Source organism: Phalacrocorax aristotelis, chromosome 1 (genome assembly GCF_949628215.1).
Source record: "Phalacrocorax aristotelis chromosome 1, bGulAri2.1, whole genome shotgun sequence".
NCBI lineage: Eukaryota > Metazoa > Chordata > Aves > Suliformes > Phalacrocoracidae > Phalacrocorax > Phalacrocorax aristotelis.
The window spans coordinates 159,578,869-159,605,142 of record NC_134276.1 but is presented as its reverse complement, the minus strand read 5'-3'; the positions used below and the strand labels follow the sequence as shown (position 1 = coordinate 159,605,142).

General features: G+C 38.9%; 1 protein-coding gene across 3 annotated transcripts in view; it reads left to right on the top strand.

Moving 5' to 3' along the window:
- Window positions 1–26,274, top strand: part of LARGE1 (LARGE xylosyl- and glucuronyltransferase 1) — a 291,443-nt gene that overhangs the window by 101,322 nt on the left and 163,847 nt on the right. The window contains exon 2 of one of the 3 annotated variants that reach the window (XM_075075870.1): window positions 865–917. The exons of 1 other annotated variant lie outside the window; for it this stretch is intronic. In XM_075075870.1, the coding sequence (XP_074931971.1) occupies window positions 893–917 (25 nt within the window). In that variant the 5' untranslated portion in view covers window positions 865–892. Of the gene's footprint in view, window positions 1–784; window positions 918–26,274 lie in introns of those variants that run through there. One more of the 3 variants, XM_075075849.1, reaches the window with a different exon arrangement.

Below are 26,274 nucleotides of genomic sequence, written 5' to 3'. Positions count from 1 at the left end.
GGAAAAGAGAGGGTATTATTTTGAGGATTCAGGAAGACACCGCATTCCGTTATGAGAGCATCATTTGCGATATTACTAAAAGCATCCTCGCTGTGCCTCACACTAACCTCATTGTTGTATTTGAGCATCACATATGCGTGAAAAGATTCATCATCAGGGAAATATGTATGTTATTATTGATTCCAAATTATTCGTTTAGGTTTCAGTCTTTTGAAATTACAGGGATTTTTTGTATCTGAAATTCACTCTAAACATGAAAGCTACCAGTCAAACTTGCAAATAGATAATTGATCAGTTGATCGAATTGATCACTCATCAAGTGTGTGTTTGTGGATTTAACTGAACCAGTGTTGTGGTGTTGAAGGAAATAATAGTTAAGAATTGTGAAAAGAGAATTCTCAAGAGCAAATACAACATTGAATGTACAATATATTGAAGAGAAAGAGAAAAGTGATCCTGCAGGTGAGGTAGTTTTGGTGATGGTGGACGGTGCAAGGATTATTTAAGGCTAATTTAGGTCTCTCTAGACCTCCCAGCACCTCTTTATTATCAGTCCAGCCCTAGAGCATCAACCCCCCAGTAAGACAACTGGTGGTTATATGGTTAAAAATAATATGAAGACTAAAATAACTGAAAGGGAATGACTGGAACTTGATAAGGAAGTTCTATTCTGCCTCTGTACTCTAATCAACAGTTCCAGTGTATCACAAAATAATAAACTTAAGAAGTAATTAGAACACTTAAGTTTTGCGTAATTATCTTCTATGCATATATAAAAGGACAGGTACACTTCTGGATGCTGAAACTGAAGAAAAGGAAGAAAAGTGAAGAGAATGAAAGAGTCAACATTGTCATTATTTCCAGATGGCTGGCTGAACATGGACATGAGATAATGGCTGTGAGAATCCAGAATACAGGCAAGATACATTCCTACTTTAATACTATTGATTATTTATCTCCAAAGAAAACAGCAGAATATTGTTACCAAGTTGATGGAGATGTCAGCCAAGGATGCAGGAGAAAAAAAGTGTATGAGGAGGAGGTCTTTGCTGCTCCTTTAGGTAGCAAAAATAGGGTAAAAAAATCAGAACTTCACAAATGCAGTAATGTGAGACATTTTAAGTATTATTCTGAAGATGTTTGTTGAGAAAGAAGTGTATCTTAGTAGTGTCCTAAAGCATATGGTGTTTATACCTGTTTAAAGAGAGAAAGGTTGATAAACAGTGAAATTCTCGGGAAGATGTGGACTGCACATTTGTATTCAATGTTTCAAGCCCACTAGACTTTTCATTGCATACAGAAGTGGATTTGATCTGCACATAACAAGTTACAGCCTTAAATTGCAGCAATGGGAGATTTAGGTAGAGTTTGCCATGAGGAAAAGCAGCTCTACATATAAGGAGTGTGAAGTGTCCTAACAGATCACGAACAGTTGTGGAATCTCCACCATGAGATTTTTTTAAAGCAGGACAATACAATGCCAAATTAAGTTCAATGTTTGTAAGTGCATAGTAAGGCACCTTGGGAAAGAATAATCTTAATATACTATAGTGGACTCTTAGGTGATTCTAACTGTTCTGGAACTAGATCTTGGACTTTTCATAAATATTCCTAGGAAAGCTGAATTTGACACTGGAAGGTAGTAGGTAATGTGTATATGTCAGTAGCCACAGGCAAAATTTGATAGAGCTTGCTAGTTATTAGAATGGGAGACTTAATTGTATTTTTCCATTCCTTTACTGAATTGAGAGCTTTCTAAATGCACAAGGCAGGGCAGAGCTTTTCAGATGAACAGATACTGTTAATACGAAGACAAATGGTTTTTATCAGATCGACAATGCATTTAGGATAGAAACTGGAGGAAAGTATCTGTTCATCAAATCAGTACACTTCTGGCACAGTCTCTCAGTGGGATTAATGAAAGGCAAAAACCTCTCACTAGTTCTAGGCAAAACTCGAGCTGTTTAAGAAAAGGCTTATATGATATATCAGCATGGGACAACTGGGCCTTAGCTCAATAACTGAAAAGGTCCCTTCTAATCCGATGTGGTATCTTTGCAAATATATTCCCTTTTTGCTTCACGGAACCCTCTTGGGTTCCACTGAACAGGCAGTAATCTCCTTTGCTAGAGAAGGCGTATTATTTGGAGATTTATGTTTTGGCTTCTTCATGGTTTTAAAACACCATTTTTAAGGATTAAAGCAGCAGCAGAGCTGATTATTTAGTGGGTATTACTTGATGAGGTAATGACACTTGCCTTCTTTACTAAGTACTTTTTGATCTACTGATGAAAAACACTATATAGGCTAGGTAATATTATTGTTATTATAATGGAGTGTTGAGGACTAATTAGTCACACCAACCTTTATAGACAAAGGAAAAGAAGTGTTGATGGAGAAAAAGGAATGCTGTTAAGCTCTGGGAACGCTGCTTGTAAGTCTTCTTTTGAGTGACAGTCTCTCTGTGTAACCTGAACTACTCAAAGCATTTGTGTGGGAAAGTGGATTTCTTTCAAAGTGGGTGGTTCAGGGAATGCAATTTGTAAAGAAACACACAGTGTGTATTGAAAAAGCTCTGATCCACCTGTTATTTCTTTGCCTGGCACATTGATTTTTCTCCTGCTGTACTTCCTGTCCTGAAGGATACAGAAGTGTTCTGCAAAATACAGACTTTATCCTGAGAGGTGCTGAGAACCTGTAGCTCCCAATGACTTAGATTTTATTTGTGGGGAGTTAGTGTCCATCATTATCAAACATAAAAAGCCCCTTGGAAGCATTGCACAAGAGGAAAGGTTAGGGTGTAGGGAGTAACACTACAACACACTGAGACAGAAGGAGGAATTTTAAAGATGAGTATAGTTATTATATTCATATTTGACCAAAACGCAGGGGCAAAAAGCCCCAGTCCTGCAAAAAATGCAGTGAGATTGTTAAGTGGCTATGATCTCTCTTCACAGCATGCCCATACCCCATTCAGTCATGGTGACTGTACATACTGTGGCTAACTGGGTCTCTCACGTAGTACATACAGCTTTTCTTAGGTGGAATTCTATTGTGTCCTGTTTGGCCCAACTTGCATTTATGATACAGGTCACCTCTCCACTGATGCAGTTTCCATAGATTTTGTTGCTTATGCAAGTCAGTGGCCCTAAAGCCTAGACTCAGGCCCATCTTTTCTTGTATGTTTTTTGTACTTATGGTACTAAATTTATGTTGTCCAAGTCTATAGATTTTTAACAGAAGGAGTAGGTAGTCTCTTTGAAATATAATTTTATATTATGTATGGAAGTGATTGGATTGTTTTGGACTCACCTCCCTTTTTCATATGATTTTTCTATTGCTTGTCAAATGATTTTTTTTAGCACTACAAAGCTATTCCATGTACAGGAGTACGAGCTGAAAACTATTCTGAATTGAATATCAACAGAATTAATTACTAGCAACATTCTGACAAAAAACTATCTTTATAGTTGCTGGGGAGAAAAAAAGGATTCTTTTACTTTTGTGATGCACCTTGAGTTTTGGGTATTTCTAGTTGCTGAAACTAGTTTGCATGTAAATCAAATTGCTGAAACAATAATTGGAGATCAAAAAGCATTTATAAAAGTCTGTGTAAGTATGTATGTGTAAAATGTGAAGACATGTTCCGGTTTGTCCAGTCGTCCTCGAAAGAAAAGGTCACTCCCATTGAAAACTGGGGTAATAAAAATTTTATTTTAATTGTCTATTTCATTATTATTTGTAATATATTCTGTATGTAGCTTTTTAGAAAGCTGTTGATGAAGTCTAGTCCATGAGATCCAAATCTGAGACTGGATAAGCACAAATAAAGTATTTATTCACCACTTAGACCTTCAATAACCTTCAAGATATAAATGAATCTATAGGAATCTTTTATTATAGTTTTTCAAGATTATGACATGAATATGGCAAATTGAATCTTTTAAAAAATAAATATGACTGTAGAAAGGTTAAATGAAATCAGTGCTTTTGAGAGTTTGAATGTTTACAGGGAAGCTGTCTAACCTTTTGGCTTTAATACTCCTACATTCCAATAAACTTAAGGCTGTCTGCAAAAAACCAAAACAAGTAGTTTTTCTGTCATTAACCACACAAAATGAAATAGCTCACTCTTTCTTCTACTTGACATTTTACATAGGTGGTGTTTTTCTTGAAACTCTTGGAGAGCATGCTAGGTTAAAAAAAGGCATCCTGTAGTCTAGATATGAAAGAAAGTGCAGGAGATCTGTCACGTCTGTTACTGGGATAAACAGGGTAATTTGAGCACTGTAACTGTTGTTATCCAGAGAATTATGATGTTACCTGTACCTGTGTTTCTTTCAAGTTTCTTTTACATGAATGGATAAATATTTCCTGGTTTCATATTTTTATGTAACAACAGCGGTGCGGTAGAACTTTTATTTAGCCATCTCTTACAAACAGTTGTGGCTGGTGTCTGTAGTCCCTAATTTCTCTGCCCCTAATTCCTTGATGAAGATTTTTTACTGTGATGCTATACGTATGTTTGGCTTCACAGTAGACTGTGACAAGAACAGTTCATCACATAAGGGGGAAAACCAAAGAAAAGGAATTCATCATTAAAACTCTCTTCTATCTGGTTTTCCTGCTTTTGCTGTCTCTTACTGCATCACAGCCTGTCACTCTGCCATGCTCTATTGCTCACTTGTACGTTCATTCGTACCCATTTTTTCTTTCATGTTTATGCTTGGTTACCCTCTATCACATTCAGCTTCACTCACTCAAAATCCCATTCCTGTTTTCCTCTTGCACTTGCACTGGTTCACACATCCCTCACACTCTTGCTTTTTCCTCAGTGTTTTCACACCTTCAGCCCTTTTAAGCCTTTGTGTTGCACTTCTTTTTCGTACTTCATTTCACGGTGGTGCTCTGTCACACATGTCCAATTTTCTCTATTTTATCACTGAATTCCCAGGGGTATATTTGCAGTGCTGCCTAACGACAATAAGGGCTGCTATTCTAGTATTTCTCTAATGGTCTTTATGCTCCTCGTTCAGCACCAATGATGATGTGATCAGAAAATCTTAACCAGTGCTAGTTTCCTTCCACATGTACATCATTAATTCTCTTTTTTTTTTTTTAAATATATAATCCCATTTGCTTCCTCTTTTTAAATTTGATTTTCACTAGGAAAACAAGTTTATTTTGGAGTTACAAAACCATCAATATTGTTTGGCAAAGTTATAATGTGTTCTGTGTACAAGTCCTACGGAGCCTGGAAGTGGAGCTAAAAGAGAAGAGTGTTGCATCCTCCCAGTTACAAGACAAGATCCAATATGGCTCAGACATTCCTTCCTGTACAAAGGTTTCATTTCAGAATGAGGAAGTTATGCAAATCAGTTGTGCACAGTTCACCTGTCTATTGCTTTTTTATGCTGGATATTCTACCATCTAAATACCTGCTTGGCTATCCTTTACAAAAACATCCCGCTGACTGCAGTTTCTGTTACTGTACTGGGACTTGTTCTTATATGGTAATTATCCCCTTTATGAGTAACTTTCTCCAAACCAACTTAGCTTTCTGTTCTTTTTCTGTAACGTACGCTTCAGCTGTATAGTTGCCTTGCATCTGGTTTATTTGCACAAACTTAAATGCTGGTTAGGAGCATTTATATTTAGGGCTTCCACTGAAGAAAACGTGATTTGAAATCATAAGGCCAGCCAAGAGTAACTAGAAAAGTACAAGATTTTGAGATAGTTGAAAATCTCATCAAAAATCCATGCCCTGCTTCTCCCTGCTTAGTGTTCATGATTTAGCATGATAGGCTAATGCCTGCCAGAAATGGTGGTGGTGTTGGAGGGTGTTTGTACTTACAGTTAGCTAGTTACTAGATGGTTTTAGCATTATTTCACTGTAACTGATGCAACTAGGAATAAGTAAGAGACAAGACATGATTTTCCTTTATAAAGAGAAGAAGCTCTGTCTCTTTTTCAATCATTTCTGATAGCATCCCAGACTTGGGGGGGGCTGGGGGGGGAGAGGTGCGAGGAAGGAGAAGAGATGTTTTGCTGTTCTATAGAAATAAGCAAAGCAATTCATTCTGACAGGGTAGCAAAACTCAAAGTACATCTACATTGCATTTAAAAGCACAGTTGGAGCACTGTTGTTGCATGTCCAGTATCTTCACTGCTGTTGGTACCATGGCAGAATGGATATTTTGGGCTTCCATGTGCAGCCCGAGCTGATGCAGTCTCACAGGTGTCAGTGTCTGAACTAGTTAATGAAACATCTCTGGTGCGTCTGCACTTCAGAGCTGCCATGACCCGTCACCAAAGTTACAGGCATAATGGTTCATGTGATCAGAGTAGGGGCAAGAAGGGAGCCTAAGAGTACAGGGACTGAAAAAAACCAGTGGAGGAGAACACAGACCTTTCAAAGTGGTCTGAGCCACTGATCCATCCAGTTATGTCTGGTCTCTCAGCCAGCACCAGCTTGCTTCACAGGGACGTTTGGATCTGCTGATGGTAGGCACAGAGAGGGAAATTAATCTCCTACCTCCTAGTTCCCTGTGTCAGAAATTTGCAAAGCTTTGGGGCAAAAGATTCAATGGAACTCCCAAATTATCAATTAGTGACACTGCGGCAATTACTGTTAGTAAATACTGGGCATTATTTTGGTATCTGTAATCAAACCAGAACTTTCAAAGTTTGAAAAACAATTTGATTTAAAAGATAATTAAATAACTGTTATCAGTGGAGAACCTACAGATATGTCCATTTTTCTGCAGTGACAAAAATAATATCTTTTTGAATGGTGGATGTTTAAATATATCATCAGAGTTTGAAACGCAGTTTACTTTAAGAGCAGGGGTTGAGGGGGGGGAAAAATGTTACTCCCTGTCTCTAATGCTTTCCTTTGAGTCTTGGGTTGTTTGATTTGCAGATAAGGCCTGTGGGTCAAATGTCTATCCAGAACAAAAGTGCATGTTACCTGAGGAGTAATGAGCAATTTGTGCTTCATAAATGGCAAGCAAAGCTGTATGCATGTTATGCCACAGCTGCAAACAGGTAGATACTATGGATAGGTAGGAAACAAACCTAAATGCACTGCATATGAAATGGCAGAAGGCCGTAGTCTGCTTCTGACTTGAGAACTGGTTTAGTTATAGTGGAAGTTCTCCCTGCCAGCTGCACCGCAGGATGAGACGCTTTACTGCAGAGCCTGACATAGGATCCCCCTCCTTCCCACGGAACCCTGGCAGCTTTTTTCTGGGTCTCTTCTTGGGATGTTGAAGCCAAAAATAGACACGTGCCAAGACACCAGGTTGTAGACCGAGATGACCGATATCTGTGTATGTGCAACTAAGGTTTTCACAATTCAGTAGCTGTAAAAATGTAACTTTGGTTTTTTTCTGAGTCTGTAGCATCAAATGAGTAACATTTCAGGAAGGGAATGAGTTACTCGCTCACTGGAGGCAAAGAAGGGAGGACACTGAGATACAGTTTGCCACATAAATCAAAGTGGACCTCTCAATTTTCTTGGAATTTATCAGAAAAGAAAGTTCAGTACTTTTTTTAAACAATTCCATTCATTTCTTTAATGAGTATTTGAAAATCTCTAACCTTCAAGGGTAATTATTCTCTAAGTCTTATCCATTCTTTCCATTTTGTAGATATTTTTCTTCCTTTAAAAAAAGAAAAAAAAACTTATTAATTATAAGAAGATGGATACTTAACTGAGCTTCAGGCTTCTTCTTGAATCCCAGCTTGAAGCTGATAAATGTTATCTCTGGCAATTTAAAGAGTTTTTTATTTTAATTGAGTTTTTAAAAATGGGGATATGTTAAAAAAATTGCAAGACAAGGTGATACATAAGTGTCAGAATGAATTAAACTTACCCATAGGAAAGCTTTGTTATATACCCACTTTCAACATCAGAAAAATAAAGATTATATCTGTCTATCTTAGTCTGTAAAATAAGAAAATCTAATAGTAAAATCACAAAAACAGGCAGGAAGAGAAAAGAATGGATGTAATTCCTCAAACTTTGGTGTCTCTTTGGCTAGAAAAAATATGATTTACAGTATTGCCAATCCCTAATGTCCTAATATCATGAGTTCCGGATCACAAAAATCATGACATTGAATTTTGAGTTTTGTTTCTAAAGCAACTCTGCATCTGTTCTCCTAAAAATAAAAGTCCTCATTAGTTGCCTTTTGGGTTATGAATTATTAGATCAGAATTTATAACTAGATAAAAATTTCAAGCTTTGCTTTGGCATTGTATAAAACACGAAATCTACTTGCTATAAAAAAGAAAACCAAGACTCTTCTTTGAGTAACATGTACATTCATGTGAATGGAGATTGTATAATCTAAGCAGTACTCGTAAGGAAGGCATGCAGGCTTGTCATCTAAATAACTGCTGAATTTTCTTCTTTAAGCTGCCATACAGCCCTAAAGAGGATTTGTTGAAGAATTATGACATCTCAAGTAGTACTTGGGATGTGTATATTTTTTTCCTATTCACTGTCCTTACTACCAACAGCATGGGAGCACTGAGTGCTGCGTATCTCTCTCTAACTCCACAGTAGACTTAGGAATCATTAGTTTTCAGATGAGAGGTCCAGGGAATGGCAGCTCTTGGGAAATTCTGTGGTAACGTGCAGCAATTGTTCAAGGGTTGAAGTGCATTTTTTCCTTTGGGAGCAGGGGTTGAGAAGGGAAAAAAAATTATTCCCTGTCTCTAATGCTTTCCTTTGATTCTTGGGTTGTTTGGGCGTGAGCTGGCAATGTGCGCTCACAGCCCAGAAAGCCAAGCATATCCTGGGCTGCATCAAAAGAAGCGTGGCCAGCAGGTGGAGGGAGGTGATTCTGCCCTCTGCTCTGCTGAGACCCCACCTGCAGTGCTGCGTTTAGCTCTGTGGCCCTCAGCACAGAAAAGACATGGACCTGTTGGAGTGGGTCCAGGGAGGACCACGGAAATAATCAGAGGGATGGAACATGTCTCCTATGAGGAGAGGCTGAGAGACTTGGGGTTGTTTAGCCTGGGGAAGAGAAGGCTGTGCGGAGACCTGATTGTGGCCTTTCAATGCTATAAGGGGGCTATAAGAAAGATGGGGACAAACTTTTTACTAGGGCCTGTTGCGATAGGACAAGGGTTAATGGTTTCAAATTAAAAGAGGGTAGATTCAGACTAGATGTAAGGAAGAAATTTTTTAGGATGCAGGTGGTGAAACACTGGAACAGGTTGCCTGGAGAGGTCGTAAATGTCCCATCCCTGGAAACATTCAAGGTCAGGTTGGAGGGGGCTCTGAGCAACCTACTCTAGTTGAAGATAATAGAATCATAGAATCATTAAGATTGGAAAAGACCTTTCAGATTATCAAGTCCAAACATAAACCTAGCACTGCCAAGTCCACCACTAAACCCTGTCCCTAAGCACTGCATCTACAGAACTTTTAAATACCTTCAGGGATGGTCACCCAACCACTTCTCTGAGCAGGGTGTCCCCGTGCTTGAAAACCCTTTGGGTGAAGAAATTTTTCCTAACATCCAATCTAAACCAATAAAGGGTGCCATCTGAGGCCATTTCCTCTTGTCCTATCACTAGTAACTTGGGAGAAGAGACCAACACCCACCTCACTACAACCTTCTGTCAGGTAGTTGTAGAGAGCGATAAGGTTTCCTCTCGGCCTCCTTTTCTCCAGGCTAAAAAACCCCAATTCCCTCAGCCACTCCTTGTAAGACTTGTGCTCTAGACCCTTCACCAGCTTCGTTGCCATTCTCTGGACACACTCCAGCACTTCAGTGTCCTTCTTGTTTTGAGGGGCCCAACAAATAACACAGGATTCAAGGTGTGGCCTCACCAGTGCTGAGGACAGGGGCATGATCACTTCCCTAGTTCTGCTGGCCACACTGTTGCTGATACAAGCCAGGATGCTGTTGCCCTGGGCACGCTGCTGGCTCATACTCAGCCGGCTGTCAACCAGCACTACCAGGTCCTTCGCTGGGCAGCTTTCCAGCTACTCTTCCCCAAGCCTATAGTGTGGCATGGGGTTGTTGTGAACCAAGCGCAGGACCCGGCACTTGGCCTTGTTGAATCTCATACAACTGACCTCGGCCCATCGATCCAGGCTATCCAGATCCTTCTGCAGAGCCTTCGTACCCTCGAGTAGATCAAAACTCCCGCCCAATTTGGTGTCACCTGCAAACTTATTGAGGGTACACTCAGTCCCTTCACCCCAACCATTGATAAAGATATTAAAAGACTGTCCCCAATACTGAACCCTGGGGAACACCGCTTGTGACTGGCTGCCAACTGGATTTAATTCCATTCACCACAGCTCTCTGGATTTAACTCTGTTTGTCGTAACTCTTTGGGTCCAACCATCCAGCTGGTTTTTTACCCAGCAAAGAGAGAGTACACCCATCCAAGCCATGAGCATCCAGTTTCTCCACAAGAATGCTGTGGTGAAGAGTGTCGAAGGCTTTACTAAAGTCTAGGTAGACAACACCCGCAGCCTTTACCTCATCCACTGAGCGGGTCCCCTTATGATAGGAGGTCAGGTTAGTCAAGTAGGACCTGCCTTTCGTAAACCCATGCTGACTGGGCCTGATTGCCTGGTTGTCCCTGCTCATTGCAGGGGGGGGTGGGACTAGACGATCTTTGGAGGTCCCTTCCAACCCAAACTACTCTATGATTCTGTGAATTTAGCGTCTGTTCTGCAATGTGCAGCTACCGATGTTCTCACTAACATCTGGCAGCTTGGTAGGCTCTATGGAACTTTGCCACAGATGTTTGTGGCAATTGCCTGCTTGTTTACTTAGGAAAGAGGTTTTAAAATATCTGCTTCCTCTCTCAGTAGGTTGTCTTCCAATTAAAATGTGGCAAAAGACACACTTGTGGGTGGACAGCAGGGAATATGTTAGATTAGACCTTGCATGCAGTGGCGGTGTAGGTAGTGTAGAGTCTGATCCTGACAGCAGAAGAACCTTCCATGAATTTTGTTGGTGTGCACCTCTCAGGACGAATTATAAATCTTGATATGTTCATTGAGTTCAAGGCCATTAAGGACATCCCAGTTGTCTGAGCTGGTCTTTGTATCACATCATTGTATTTACCCAAAATTTATTGTAGTGAGGCAGAGTACTTAGGTTTTACTGTAGTCTTTCTTCTGTGAGGCCAAAGCGTATCCTTCAGAAATGTAGTAATGATTGAAAACATAGAAAATTATCAGTCGTCGTGGGAAGCTTGTGGAATGATTAGTCATGCTCTTTGACAAAAATGTGCACCCAATTTCTAATTTGAGATTGTCCAAGTACAGATTCCCATCTCTGGTTCTTGCTGTATCATTCTCCTCTAGATTAAAGAGCTCTTCAGCACCTGCTATTTTCTCCCTGTGAGGGAGCTTATACAGTTCAATCAACTCACTTCTCAGTTTCCTTTTTTATAAGCTAAACAGGTTGATCTCTTTCAATTGTGGGACATTATCTCTAGTCTTGAACTAATTTTCTGGCTCTCCTCTGAACCCTCTTCAGATTTTCAACATGCTTTTAAAAATGCACATTGCAGAAGTCATAGCAGTGTGAAGTGTAATTCTGTCAGTACTACATATATTTATCTCCTCTTAATCTTTACTCCCCCAATTATACTTCCAAAGACCTAATTAGTTACACCGCCTTTCTTTTATAGCATGAGCTCTTGAAGCTCTTTTTCAGTTGCTTGCTTATCTACTCTGACTTTTAAATCCCTTCCATCATCTTTGTTTTCCAAAACACACGATTCTATTTTATAGATATGGTTTGCATTGTATGTTCTCAAAAGTATAACTTTGCAATTAGACATGCTGAACTGCGTTTTGTTCGAGTGGGACAGGATTGCCCTGTCTTTAGCATAATTTACAGTATTAACTTTGGGTCATGCATAAAGTTCTTTTTTATTTCCAAAGCATCAATGAAATGTTAAATAGTAACCAGTAGAGTACAGACTCCTTTGAGGTCCCAGCAGATATTCCTGTTTCAGTAATGGACACCTGCTGCTTGCAATCTATTTAGCTAGCCGGTTTTTAGTTCATAAAATAGAATGTCCTGGTATTGTATCTTTTCAACACAAAAACTTGTTACTAGATCACACACCTCGCAGATGCCTTAAGATACTACATCTGTGCATAATCTTAATTTGCCAACTTCAAAGCTGATCAAAAGATAAAGATCAGTCTGATCAGAGCATATCAATAGTGTAAAAAAAAGCAGTGTATCTTTAATTATATTTGTATCAATTAATTTTCTATCTACTGATTTCTGGATTAACTTTTTCATTACTTTAAGTGCACTTAGTGCTTTTGGCATCAGTGTAACAGGCCCAAGAGTCATCATGATAATTTTGTTTCCCCTTTTGAGTACTGGCACAGAAAAAATACCCAAGTCAATAGAATAGCCTATCCTTTTTGATAGGTATTATGTAGTGTTCTTGGCTGTTCTCTGGGCAAATTCCCGCCTTTATGCTTGAGCACACTGTCTTCCCCTGGTTATTTAGTATGGACCACTGGATAGGAGATATCTTGGTTTACTTTCCTGTTAAAAAAAGTAAAGTTTTAAAATTGTCTGCAATGCAACTATTTATATTATGTAAAATCACAGTTCTTATTGTGTTAAAAAATTACAGATTTTCCAAAATTTCTAAATAAGGAAAAAGGTTACATTCAGTTTGACTTCAAGTACGTTTAGTTTTCAAAGCATGCAGTGCTTTCTAAGACTTGAGTGTGTGTGATGAGTAGACATATTTCTCCTCTTTCCCCGTCAGCATATTAGCTTCCTTCATATTTTTCAGTTAAGTTTTAAAAGCTTTGCTTGAGGGAATATCCTTCTAACTTGAGTCGTCCAGCTTCAACACCCCTTTTGAAATTTTGCCGAAGCCCCATGTTAAGCCTGTATTAGAGCATCACAGACTGAGTTTACACAAAGCAGTATTGCATTACAAAGAACTGAATGGGTATATCTTTGCACGATAATTCTACTTTATTGTGACTAAAATGGCACTTCCAACTATGCACCACAATGAGGCTTCACAAGGGAAAAATTATGAACTCTTTCTAATCTTCTTTGTCTTTCTAGGTCTCCATATTTCTATTTTGTTAATGCATACCTTTAAATCTTGCATCTATCATTGAGAACTCAATGGCTGATTTATAATTTTTATAGCTCTTAAAATAAATAAACGCCACATTTAGAAAGGAAAACTGAAAAATCTTCAAGCTATGTTACAGTAACTGTTCTTCCTCCTACAATATTAGACTATATACACCTGACTCCTCTGTTCACCGTGTTGTGAGAATTCCTCTTAAAAATGAAATGGAATACCTTTCTAAGCAATAGGTGCTACCTATTGCAGTCAAGTCACTCTTTCAACACTTCCACTAGTAGGTCAGTCTTAGTTTTTCTTGGGACTTGGATTTTTTCACTGGAATTTAGCTTGTAAAGCCCCTTGTTCTTCTTGTTCCCCACAGGCAGACACCATCTGGACATTGTTATGTTGTAATTGTGGAAAGCCTAATATTTTTGTTTGTTAGGATTATGGGATTAGTCTGGCTTTTAAATAAAGTGAAATAGACATATTCTCATTAACATTTATATTGCTTCTTTCTTTCTTTGGTTGCAGCCAATAATATTGAAGTGTAAGGTTTGTATGATTTAGTAGATTTTTGAAAGAAAACCTGCCCATTTTGGTGCCATGAGATATGGCAGAAGATTAATGCAGAGTTTGGCTTTGACTGGCTTCACAACAGATGTGTGGTAGAACTGCCTTACTTCACATGCCCTAAACCTTTGAATTCTCACACATCCAAACTCCTTTTTGAAATTGCAGAAGTGTGGTCCTCCAGGCAGGGGCGGTGGTGCAGTGGAGGTCACTCAGCTCTGGGTTGCACATTCTTTATCTCTGATAGTGCTCTCAGTCCTTCACCAAAATCACTGATATAAAGGGAATTTCTAGTACACCAAGCAAAAAAACACAGTTGCAGTCTTCTGCAAGACACAGGCCACAGGATTTTTTTAATTGCCTTTTACAAAAACTTGTTCTTGATTTTAAAAGGTGCAGAGACAGAAAATTGCTAGTGATTCTTACGAGTTATTTCAATGCTTAATTACTTTCCTTGCTCAAAATTTGTGCCTTGTTTGTGTCCCGCATTTTTGAAAATTCAGTTATCAGCCACTGATTCTTGTACTGTTCTCTTACAATCAGAAGAGTCTTCTTGGAATTAATTTTAATATTTCTCATAGGTACTTAAGGATACGAGCAAATTGCCTGTTATCCATACTTTGTTTACCTGAATAGATTTGTGTCCTTCAGCATTTTATTCTGAAATAGATTATCTAGCACTTGGGCCATTCTGCAGCTCTTCTCATAATCCTTCTTATCAAGTTCCTTGTTTAATAAGGATCACCACAACACAACAGTATTCCATATTCTTCATGTATGTATATTGTATAGATACACAATATTGAAGTGTCAAGAGTTAAGACTGTCGACATTTCCATTCTAAATGTCCTTTTAGAGGCTTACAGTTCTTCAATGACTGTGGGTGTTCAGGCTCAAATTTTGCATTTTTGATGCAGACCCTATGCAAGATTTTTTAAATTATTTGAGAAAATTGCTAATTTTCTAGTAGAAGTTAATTCACCTTGCAAATATTATTCAATCACTGTTTAACTGTAACAGGAAGCACTTTCATTCTTTGTCCCTGTTTTTGCCAGTTCTGACGTTATGGAAGTCACCCACTGAATTGAGGTTTCCAGTACTTCTTTGCTTAGAATTTCATTTATTTCATGGTGAGGAGGAACAGGTACAAAGGAGTCACCTAAAATCTGTGCAGATTGACACAGGATGGGGGATAAAACAGTATCTTAACTGCCTTGTTTTGATGTTGTTTTCTGTGAGTGGGTGGTTTCAAAGAGGCTTAACTGGGAAACTTCACGCATGCTATGAATACAACCTTTCATGAGAGAAGTGACCATGACGTTGGAAAAAAGGACATACATTTGAGAAAATGTTAGGTATGAAATTCAGATGTTATGCAGGAGCAGCAGTAAATGACCTGCCACTGTTATTTCAGAACATACTGAGAAGGAGAGCTGTTTCAGCAGGAGATCAATATGAGTGTTTTGGTTATATACTGAAAAAAAAATATCTAGAATTGAGTTTCAGTGCAAGAAGAGACTTTGGTGTGTTGTTGTAACTGTTAATTTAAATGCACAGAAGCCAAGAATTTGAGAGTTACAGCAGCTGTGGGAAACATAAGTTCGTAATGTTTTACGTACATTTCAGGACATAAATTTCTTAGCATAAACAGCAATGCAAAATACTACATATGTGCTAGTGGAGAGAGTAATGGATGCTGTGGGAACCATGTATGACTTTGAATTTCTGGACGTTAAATTCAGAACCCCAAGACTGCACTCAAATCACAGCTGTTTTCCCACTGAATATTTAAGGTGTAGAATGAATTATGTCCTGTTGTAAGCTACAAGGTGCTGATTCTGCATAAACTTAAGTGCTTACATAAATTCAAACATCTAAGTAACCACACTGCCTGCTGTAATGTCTTCTCATGTGGTTAACATGCATGTAAGTTTTTACCAGGCTTAGTTCCGGGCATGCTAGAAACAATGTAAACCAAGAAACAAAAATGAACACGTTATGCAGAGTGGAAGCTGGTATGTTTTCAGAATCACCCGACTTTGGCTCTGACAGACCCCTGTCAAAGCCCTAAATAAAGATGAATGGCCTAACGAAGATTTTAAAAATTCTGGTGCACAGACAAATTGCAACGCTGGTGTTTTGTCTGGAACTTGGTAAATGCATCCTGAGCAATGTGCGTTCCCAGGATAACTAATTTAAGTGGCTCTGATAGTCACCCTTAGATGCGAAACTGCAAGGCAAAGAGCATGAGTCATTGGTCCATGACGTGGTGAGGGAAGGGGCACTGGATTATAACTAGGTAGCTGTACAAGTCACCTTATGTGTGGGTAGAAGGAGGGAAGATCCCATGGGGATAAAGACTGCCTCTGTGGTCACCAGCAAGTTCTGTTTGTGCTGCAAGGTGCAAAGATATACGCTGTCTTCCCAGTGACTTTGAAAGGCACTACACATTTTCTTGAAAGACAGTAGCCGTACCTCCTTCCCTCTCCACCTGCTTCTCAAAGTGCATTTTCTGTCTCAGGGAAGCTAGATTAAGATTCTTGCTATTGCCAGTTTGGCTCCAGATTCCTGAACTCCCCATCTTGAGCAGCAGAGGAGATCAAGGATTCTCTCTGGATATTTTTCCTTTTAGCTAATAGTTAATACTGGCTAAGAATCCAATTAATTCATTTAATGCTGTCTTAAGAGTCTTTACGACCTGTAGATCATCTAATGCTGATGTCCCTACTATTACAATTGCCAAGTGGTTATTGGCTCTAGTCATAGTAGTTTGTAATAAAAGGTGATAGGTTTTCTGGTTTTTTACTCTCTCCTTAACTTACCATTCATCCCTTGCTGCTCTGAGTGAGTGTATTATAAAATAATCTGTGCCCACTTGATTGATCTATTCTCTGTTAAGCACAAGGCCTACATATTGTTGTGTTCATTTCTGACATGTTTAGTGTGCCAGTTTATAAATACACTGAATTGAACTCCATTTTCTTCTAATCCATCAAATCAGCCTAACCAGTAAGAAATTATTTTTCCTTTTTAAAACATGGATGGTCTGAGAACAAATGGGTATTTCCTGATGTCATTTGTGACCTTTCTTCTAATACATGTTTTGTTGTGCAACCTCTAAGAACACACCAGAGTAGCAAAATATAGGGAACTTAGTCTGGCCTCTTTGCCTATATTTAGTAAATGTGGTGTTTTAAGAAGCAGCTGTGACTGCATGTTGCTTCTTTTTTATTATTATTTATTTTTCATATCTATTTTTGTGGTTTAGAAAAGACCGAAAGAGACAGAAAATCAGAAATTTTACCATTGGTATCAGTGGGTTAGGACTTCTTTCAGAAAATCTTGATGGCTAGTGAAGGAGAAGGTTTATTTACTCTTTTATTTTTAAAACTTTAGGGAACTACTTTTCAGTCTTTCTCTTCCTTTAACAGTGCTAAGTGTATTTTTGCACTCATTTAGAACCTGAGATCCTACATAACTCTATTATGGCAGTTGTGAGAGACTGGAGAACATCAGGAAGTATTTTGAAGCTCATGATATGCATTTCATGTCAGTGGTTATAATGTCTAGATGCTTCACCATTGTTTCCTATTATGACAGTTCATTATAATTTGGTTCTCCAGAATGATTGACAGTGGTTGACTCATGAACTGGGTATGTATCTTCCCACTCTCGACTGCACTGCAAATGAAAATTACATGGATTTGTTCCTGAAGAAGCTTCCAAGGGTCTTCTCAGCACGCTTCAAAAGGTGCCGATCAAAATCCTCATTAAAAACATGAGCTAAGCTCACATTAGCTGCCTAGGTGCCTAAATCGCAACACCTAAGTTAGAGAGATAGATGAACAGCTCAGATCATCTTCAGCCTGGGCAACCTGACCACAGTTTCCTGTACAGCTCCTTGAAGGAGGAAGACACACTGCCTAAATTCAGCAGACCATAGCTGTCAATCTGAACTTGCTCTATGAATTTTTAGCATATCAAGAAATGATAAGCACCGGAAGGGAGGCTATGCCTGCTGGGCGTATTAGTACAGGTTTTTTTTCCCTTCACATTGGCCAAGGGGGATGGACCAAGCTAGGAGAGAGATGCTGCATGCTCGCCAGTAGAGCCAGAATTCTGGACGGGGTCTCCCACCTCTATGAGGCCTTTTCCGTTCTCCTCTGACACGCCGGTGGTACTTTGGCCATGATCTAGCCTTCAGGGATTCGGGAGGAAGAAGTAATGGAGATGAGCAATGAAGCTAGCTAGCTGTTTTATAGCGACTGCAACAGCTGTATGGCAATGTGTTCTTTGGCAGCTGCCAGCAGCAATGCTATTAGTTGCCAAGACAATTGGCAGCAGATGGCATTGTCCAATTGTGCCATGAAATTCATTTAAACTAAAAATATGGAGTATTGTACTTGTAGCTGATTCATTACAAGAAAATGAGACTCCGTGTACTCTGATTTCATAAGTAGTGAATTTCACAATTACAGCTGAGAATCCAAGTATTACTTATACCCCCTCTCCACAGCCCACCACCATGAATATGCAAAAATGAGAAAAGTTTGGTTGGGTTTTTTCAGTTATATCAAAGGAAGATTTTCTGTATTTACTGTAGCTTCTAAGAAAACTTTTTAAAGTGGATTGCAACAGGAAATTTTGGACCCACACTTCTTGATGTGTTTTTTTCTCCAATTAGTCTTCCAAATCTTTGTTTTGGCACCTGACCACATAATCAAAAAAATACTACATTGCAATATCTGAGTAAAAGTATATGACATCTGTGATAACTTTTTAAATACTATTTTTGCTGCAAAATAGCATGTGCTTAATGTAGTCCTTCTGCCAGCTTTTCTTCTATACAGTAACCAGAATTCTCATATGCATTTGAACTGCCGGTCTTCAGGGAACTTCCTGAGAAAAAACAATAAAGGAAGGACAGTACAGAAGGTGTCCTGTTTATACTGTTTTAATGCTAACCTGAGCCTTACAGAATCTGGTATCTCTATACTGTTTGTAGTTTTGTTTATAAAATAGGTTCATTTAAGTAATAACAAAAAATGCCAGAAAGCCATGCTGTTTTCCTGGCAAGAATGATCTTCCTTTGTACTGTTCATGTGCCTGTCTGAAGCCACAAGATCAGTGTACACCCATTTTTTTCTGATATTTGCTTTTATTGGAAAAAGATACTTTCATAGATTAATATGGTTGTTCGCCAATCTCTTTTTTAAATGAAGTAAAAAAAACCTGTAGTCCTCACACCTCCAAAAGAAACTGTAGTGTGTTGGCCCTGGCTGGATGCCAGGTACCCACCAAAGCCACTCTATCACTCCCCTCTTCAACTGGACAGGGGAGAGAAAATACAACAAAAGGCTCTTGGGTCGAGATAAGGACAGGGAGGGATCACTCAGCAGTTACCGTCATGGGTAAAACAGACTTGACTTGAGGAAATTAGTTTATTACTGATCAAATCAGAGTAGGGTAATGAAAAATAAATCCAAATTTGAAAACACTTTTGCCCCACCCCTCCCTCCTTCCCAGGCTCAACTTCTCTCCTGATTTTTCTACCTCCTCCCCTCTGAGCAGCGCAGGGGGACAGGGAATGGGGGTTGTGCTCAGTTCATCACATGTTGTCTCTACCACTGCTTCCTCCTCAGGGGGAGGACTCCTCACACTTCCCCTGCTCCAGAGTGGGGTCCCTCGCAGAGGAGACAGTCCTCCACAAACTTCTCCAACGTCAGTCCTTCCTACAGGCTGCAGTTCTTCACAAACTGCTCCAGTGTGGGTCCATTCCATGGGGTCACAAGTCCTTCAGGAGCAGACTGCTCCAGCATGGATCCCCCGTGGAGTCACAAGTCCTGCCAGCAAACCTGCTCCAGCGTGGGTTTCCCACAGGGTCACAGCCTCCTTCGGGCACATCCACCTGCTCCGTCGTGGGGTCCTCCATGGGCTGCCGGGTGGACATCTGCTCTACCATGGACCTCCATGGGCTGCAGGGGGGACAGCCTGCCTCACCATGGTCTTCACAACGGGCTGCAGGGGAATCTCTGCTCTGGCACCTGGAGCACCTCCTCCCCTTCCTTCTCTGCTGACCCTGGGGTCTGCAGAGTTGTTCCACTCATGTATTCTCACTTCTCTATTCTGGCTGCTGTTGCACAGCAGTTCTTCCCCCTTCTCAGACATGTTATCCCAGAGGTGCTACCATCATCGCTGATGGGCTCAGCCTTGGCCAGTGGTGGGTCTGTCTTGAAGGTGTCTGGCATTGGCTCTGTTGGACATGGGGGAAGCTTTTAGTGGCTCCTCACAGAAGCCACCCCTGTAGCCCCCACCCCCGCTACCAAAACCTTGCCATGCAAACGCGACACAGAAAGGTTGAAGAAAAATTTTAAAATCTCAAAAAATATCTTGCACAATTTATAATGTGAAGAAAAAAGCAGATCCATGAATTTGAGTATCTAATCATTTTTGTAAGTTCTTGGATTAAATGTTGTTAATACAAAAAATTTATTTATTACATTTTGAAATGTTTAGAAAGCTAAACCAGCTAAATAATTTTGAATAGCTTTTTAATTCATGTCAGAATTTAAATATTAACTTAAAAGCTTAATCTTAGCTGTCCCATTTTGAGAGTCTTGGAGACAATTTATTTTGACTGAGATTACGTTTTTCAGTTGTCCCTACGTGATTGGGGAGCTAGGGAGATAGGCCTACATGACAGGCTCAAAAGTATCCAAGAGATTTAGGAAGACAAGCACAGCCTATTTGTTCTTATAACTAATGAATGCCATTCTGAAGATCCCATTCCAAATCCCACATTTTATATTTATGTTAAATTGCTGGTAATTAAAAAAATACTATTTATAGAGTTGTAAAGGAAGGAAAGTGATAAAGGAATCACACCCTACTGCAGTGTCTTTTCTAAGAGCACTTTACCAGTATTCAATCGCTTGTATGTTATACTGGTCAAGCATTTCTAGCACGGAGGCAAATGTACCAGTAAAAAAAAAATCTTGGTTTTGATATAATAAGCTGCTTCCAAACAATGAAGTGTACTGCTGGTGAACACGAGTTTTTTTCTGGTGTAATTGTATGTACTCACAGTGCTTCCACAAGGATAACAGTTCAGTCAGGGATTAAGCATTTTCATACCCCATTTCATGGTTCAAGAAGTCTCCTCAGAACCTTAGGTGTACTGCCTGAAAGCCTTGAAGAATCCCCTGAGCAACGATTTGGTTGTTAGTTTTTTTACCAAAGTAATAGGGTTTTTAATATAAAAATATAAAACCATTAGATGTTTTTGGGTTTTGGTTTTTTTTTTCCTGTGTGGTTTTTGGGTATTTTTTTTCTTTTTTTAATTTTCCTGATCTCTGCTGGGAAAGAGGTACTCTTATGACCTCCTATTCTATTTGGAGCGGGTGAAGCAAATCAGGAATGTTTTCATTTTAATTAATATGATCTTACTTAAGAAAAAATTAATGAGTTGTTCTTCCAGAAATCTTTTTGTTAGTCTTCCATATCCACATTACACACCCACATAAAGATGCTTGATGTATACAGTTTTGCGAGGCTGCTTGGTATTCTCCTCTCAAATTTGGCTTAACTGCTGCACAGTGGCTTTGGATAAGTGGCGCAAGAAGTTCTGTTCTGATTCTGAAATTCCTGAGCACGGACCACCTCAGAGTCACGGCGATGAACTGAGCAGCCTAAAACTAGGCTACCTTTATCAAAACCCAGACTTAAGAGCTGACTGAAATGCTTTGTTCTGTTACCTGCACAATGCCAATCATCACTATGTAGGTCAAGGCAGTACCCTCTCTCATTTACTGAACTGCGAAAGAGAATTCAAATTTCACTTTTGCCAGCATTTTCATTATCAATATAATAAATGTAAAGCAGAAGTTAACATCTTCAGAGCCAAATTGTTGCAGTACAACATAAAAATTAGAACTGGACATGGTCAAAGCCTGTAGTAGCAGCCACTGACATACAGAGCATGTTCCGGTTTTGTGGGTTTTCTCCTCCTCCTGTAAACATCCTTTGCATTTCCTGAGGTTTGTCTGCTTACAGAGCATTGGCAGGTATCTGGCTGCCAGAATGGATTTATAATTAGTCTTGGGAGAGCATTTTCAGAAGAATATTAAGTCTTATGTTCAAGGATGAAGTTAGTCCATTAGGACTTTCTTTTTAAAGTCATTTAAGCAATTTGAATAAGGATAGATGCCTAAAGTTGCACCATCCTGCACTGAAGACACCTACTTTCCTTTGAAAATCTGGTCCTCTCAAGCCTCTTAGGCTCCTCAGTGACTATTCGTTTTAATAGAATATGCTTCAAAATCATCTAAGTGATCTTTAAGACCTTATTTTTGTCAAAATAGTAGAAAGACATACAAAAAATCCAGAGAACAGAATTTCAATTGAAAGTATCAATACAGGTGTTTTTTTTAATTAAATACTCATCTTGTTCATAACCTAAATGAAAACAATAATTATGGGTGCTTTTCTATTTCCGTATTCTTCCATCCCCCAGTCTACACTGGAAATAGGAATGAGAAACAGGGAAAAATGAAAATTAAAAAGTTTTTGATTGCTAGACTTTTCTTGACAGCTGGGGAATAAATTAATTTCAAATTAAGAGAAAAAATAGATTTGGTAGAGCAAGCTGTTCTGGGAGAGTTCTCAATCAACTGTCTTAATAATTTAGGCTTGCTAGATGAGTGGTAGGATTCACCCTCATCTGCATTATAAAGGGAATCACCACTGCTTCTTTTACTGAAGTTAGTAATTTTGTTTTTCTTTCACAGAAAGTGCTGGTGGATATGTCACTGCTTATGGAGAATTGCTCTTATATAGATATATCCATTCATTTAGATTTATTTCTCATACCTCTGAGTAAGTCAACATTACAAAAGCTTTAGGTACTAGGAACTAGTTTACTAGTTCTCTAGGATTTCATTGTCCACTGAATCTAAGATAGGTGAATTTGGTAAGAGTAATAGGTTTTCCTAAAATTTGTTGGTCTTAAGAGTGTGTGATCTCTTTTTCTTCAACAATTAACCAAAAGTCTACCAGATATGTTTTTCCTTAGTAAAATTTAAATTAAGGACAGTGTATGCTATGCTTGTCCTGAACTTGATAGATGTTTTTGACATCTTCACCTTAACAGCTCCATTTCCGGGGTTTCATTACCCTTCTTTTCTGGTTCATGTGTTCTCTATTCTAATTTGGCTTTGTGCCTCTCGTCTCTTTTGCTATTTTCATTTTACAGAGTAATATATGAAATGTGACCTCAAATTACTGATTTTCATGTTGCTTGGAGCAGCGCTTCACTGCTCTCTGCATACTCCATTGCCCTAATAGTTTAAGCTCTTTTTCCTGGAGACATATATAAGCCCATCATTGTACCGTGTCCTAGGTTCAAAATTCTTCATGCATTGAAATTCAATCAGCAAGATATACTCGTTGTGATTTATTGGTAGCTTTAATTGATAGGGCAAGAGTGGTCAAAGGGGGAACAATTTGCAGTCTGCCCTTTACGCTACCCCAAGTGGCGTAGGATGAAAGTGTTCACACACCACTTGCAAGCGCCGTTGCCTCACCTGTCCTGACCAGCAACGGTCATGAAAATATCTTGGATCATTACTGTATTTTCAGTAATGTTGCAGCTGAACTGTTAATAGTTCCAGAAGAGATTTTTTTTTTCTCTAGAAGTACTGTTAGGTATGGTATGGTATGGTATGGTATAATCAGCATATGTTCCTAAAGGCCCTTTCCCTCCCAGCACTTCTGTCCCCAGTGCAGGAGAAAGATGTGTGCATTCTTAGGATTTAATTTGTTCCCTTTCTGGCCAGGGATTTTGCCTGTAGCAGTAGCACAAGCTGCATCCCTGTTCTCCAAAGTGGTAGGTGTTTCTTTTCTTTCAGCCATGCAGCACCAATTCTGAGCGTTCCAGAGCATAATGGTATTTTCCTTACTGTCCTTCTTCACCTACAGACACCTTGAGAATTTGAGTATATATATCTCTGTTAAAGAGAAAATGAGTGAACAGCCTGCAGAGCACTAACAAATTATCCTGATAAACTTTATAAATAAATGCATGATTCTTGTCAATAGAAGCTATGCAGAAATGAGTTTTGCTAAGTAAAAAAATATTTGTTTTGACTAGGCTTTCTTAGATATTTCTTCTATAAGTAGACTGTCATTAGCAGATTAAAAAATAATTTTTGGCTGCTTCACCGCTGCATTTAAAACCTGTAGCTGTAGCACTCAGTGATGCCTGTAGCTCAGTGCCAACTTGTTTAGAATTACTTCACGAAAGGAAAAGCAAATATAGAAAGAAAAAAGAAATATAAAATGAACTGGGTGTTAACAGCACCTCTGTGGTGTGTCTACTTTGCAGGTTTTATGGTAAAAAGTATTTATTCTAATTGTTTTTTTGCCATGGTGGGTACAAAGCAGCCAGGGTTAAGAAAGGAAACAAACATTCCTGAAGTCACACAACAGCCTGAAAAAACATCCTGCAACAGATACAGGAACATTTGAACAATAACTGTCTCGGAGTGCGTTTGGTGATTGCTAGTAATAGCCCCTCCAGAATACAAAACCGACTCCCACCTTTTATAGACCACTGTTTCACTGGGAATTGTGCCTACTTGAGCAAGTACTGAATTTTGCACAATGTCTTAGCGTATTTGAAAATGAAGGCTGAAGCTGTTATGTCTTTGGCTGAATTTATAGATTAATTTCTATCTAATTTAGAGAACCCTCACCTAAACTACATGCTTTATATCTTGAATACTTCTGTCACTTCATCCCCTACTTAATTACTTTCATTCTTCCCTAATTGAGTTTAGGGTAATAACTTTGATAACTCAGACACCATCTGGCATGGGAATTCACAAGATTTCACAAGAAGAAAGCAGCAGAATTACACTTGAAGTTCAGCTATATTTTTTCCTCTCTCTTTTTAAGAGAAATAATCAAAAACAGGCATGAAAACATTGTCATTTCACAATTTTCAAAGAAACACATTCCATACCAAATCCAGTGATGTATAACTACAGAGTGTACCTTAGAATTCCTCACATAGACTCATTCTGATAAATAAAATAAATAATAGCATGGTTGTAACTATCCGATTGAGGCTTGAAATGAAGCTTATTTTCACATCTCTTGTGTGCAGCTGATAAAAGCCAGTTGGTTAGATTAGATATACCTGGGCTGCTTGGGGCTGAGTTTGGAAGGCATGAATTGATGAAAATTCATTACATAAGCATTTTACACTGGTTAATCCACAGAGCAGGATCAGCATCAGCCTATTATGAGGGATTACAGGCTGCACAGCCACATAGAGGATGAATATAGAATTTGCAGAAATTTCAAAATGAAGAAGGGAATTGGGGAATGCTGGGCTCTGAAATGAAGGCATTAACGATCATCAGGACCCGATTAAGAACCAGGTCCAAAATGCTTGAACAAGAGAAGCATAAAAAGGGGGAAAAATCTAAAAGGGAAAAGGCACAGCTGTGAAATTAAATACATAGTAATTGATATCTAACAGATTTAGAGGTTTATATTTTTGGCAGAGTTAAACTTCTGCTTTCTAAGTGCTGTAGTGTGACAGAGTGGAATTGATATCACTTCTAGCATTTTTTATTGGGATCTGGACACCTTTTGAGTGACCAGTATGGAGAACGAGAAGACCCTGTTATGTGTACAGGGGAGATATCAGTGAAAATAACATGGTTTTCAGTACAAAACTTTGCCTGCAGACACCTCTCAAGGATAACTGCAACAAAAATACCTGAAAAAGCAGTAATTCAAATGATTGATGATAAATACTTGTAAATTTTGTGTATTTATTTGTCTGGTATAATACTGTTGTCTTGAAAGTTCTGCTGATGATTACCACAGGATATTTAGTGCTCCTTTAAATGCCCAGCAACACTTGCGGTTGTCTTAGTAAGCGCTCTTCAGGCTGAACCAATGGCTGCACCATAGCTATCCCAAGCTTGTCACAGGTGCTGGCCCATCCATTTACCCACCCGAGCTGATGTGTCTGCTGTTACAGAATGTACCCATCATAGTAAAGCACACAGTCATAATAAAAAACTGGCATTGCTAGTTCAGAGTGTTCAAAAGTCATAATTCACTATATCTAAAATTATAAGTTTTTAAGAGCTTTTTCTCCTGATTTTTTCATCGTGGCAGATCATGTTTTTTTCAGCTTTCTCCTGCAGAGATGAAAATGAGATCTTACTGCAAAGGAAACAAACAAGCAAAAAGCACTGATATTTTCTCATGTAATTCCAGGATTTGACTTTCTAATAAATATAAAATATTGCAAGACTTCAGATACAGTTCTAAGAACTGGAAATACTGAACACAGGCAGCAAATTCTTCGCTCACTCTTACACCTTCTCTGCTTTTTGATGTTCCAAGTTGGAACAAGGTTTAATGACTGTCGCATAATAGTAGAGTAGAATAGACCTATGTGGTCTTTAGGCAAGTTTGGAATTTCACTTTCCCTGTTGATTGGATTGTCAGATTATTCAGAAAAAGAAAGAACAGCAGTGTCTGTCAGAATTTACAATAAATATTTGTGCTCGTCAAATA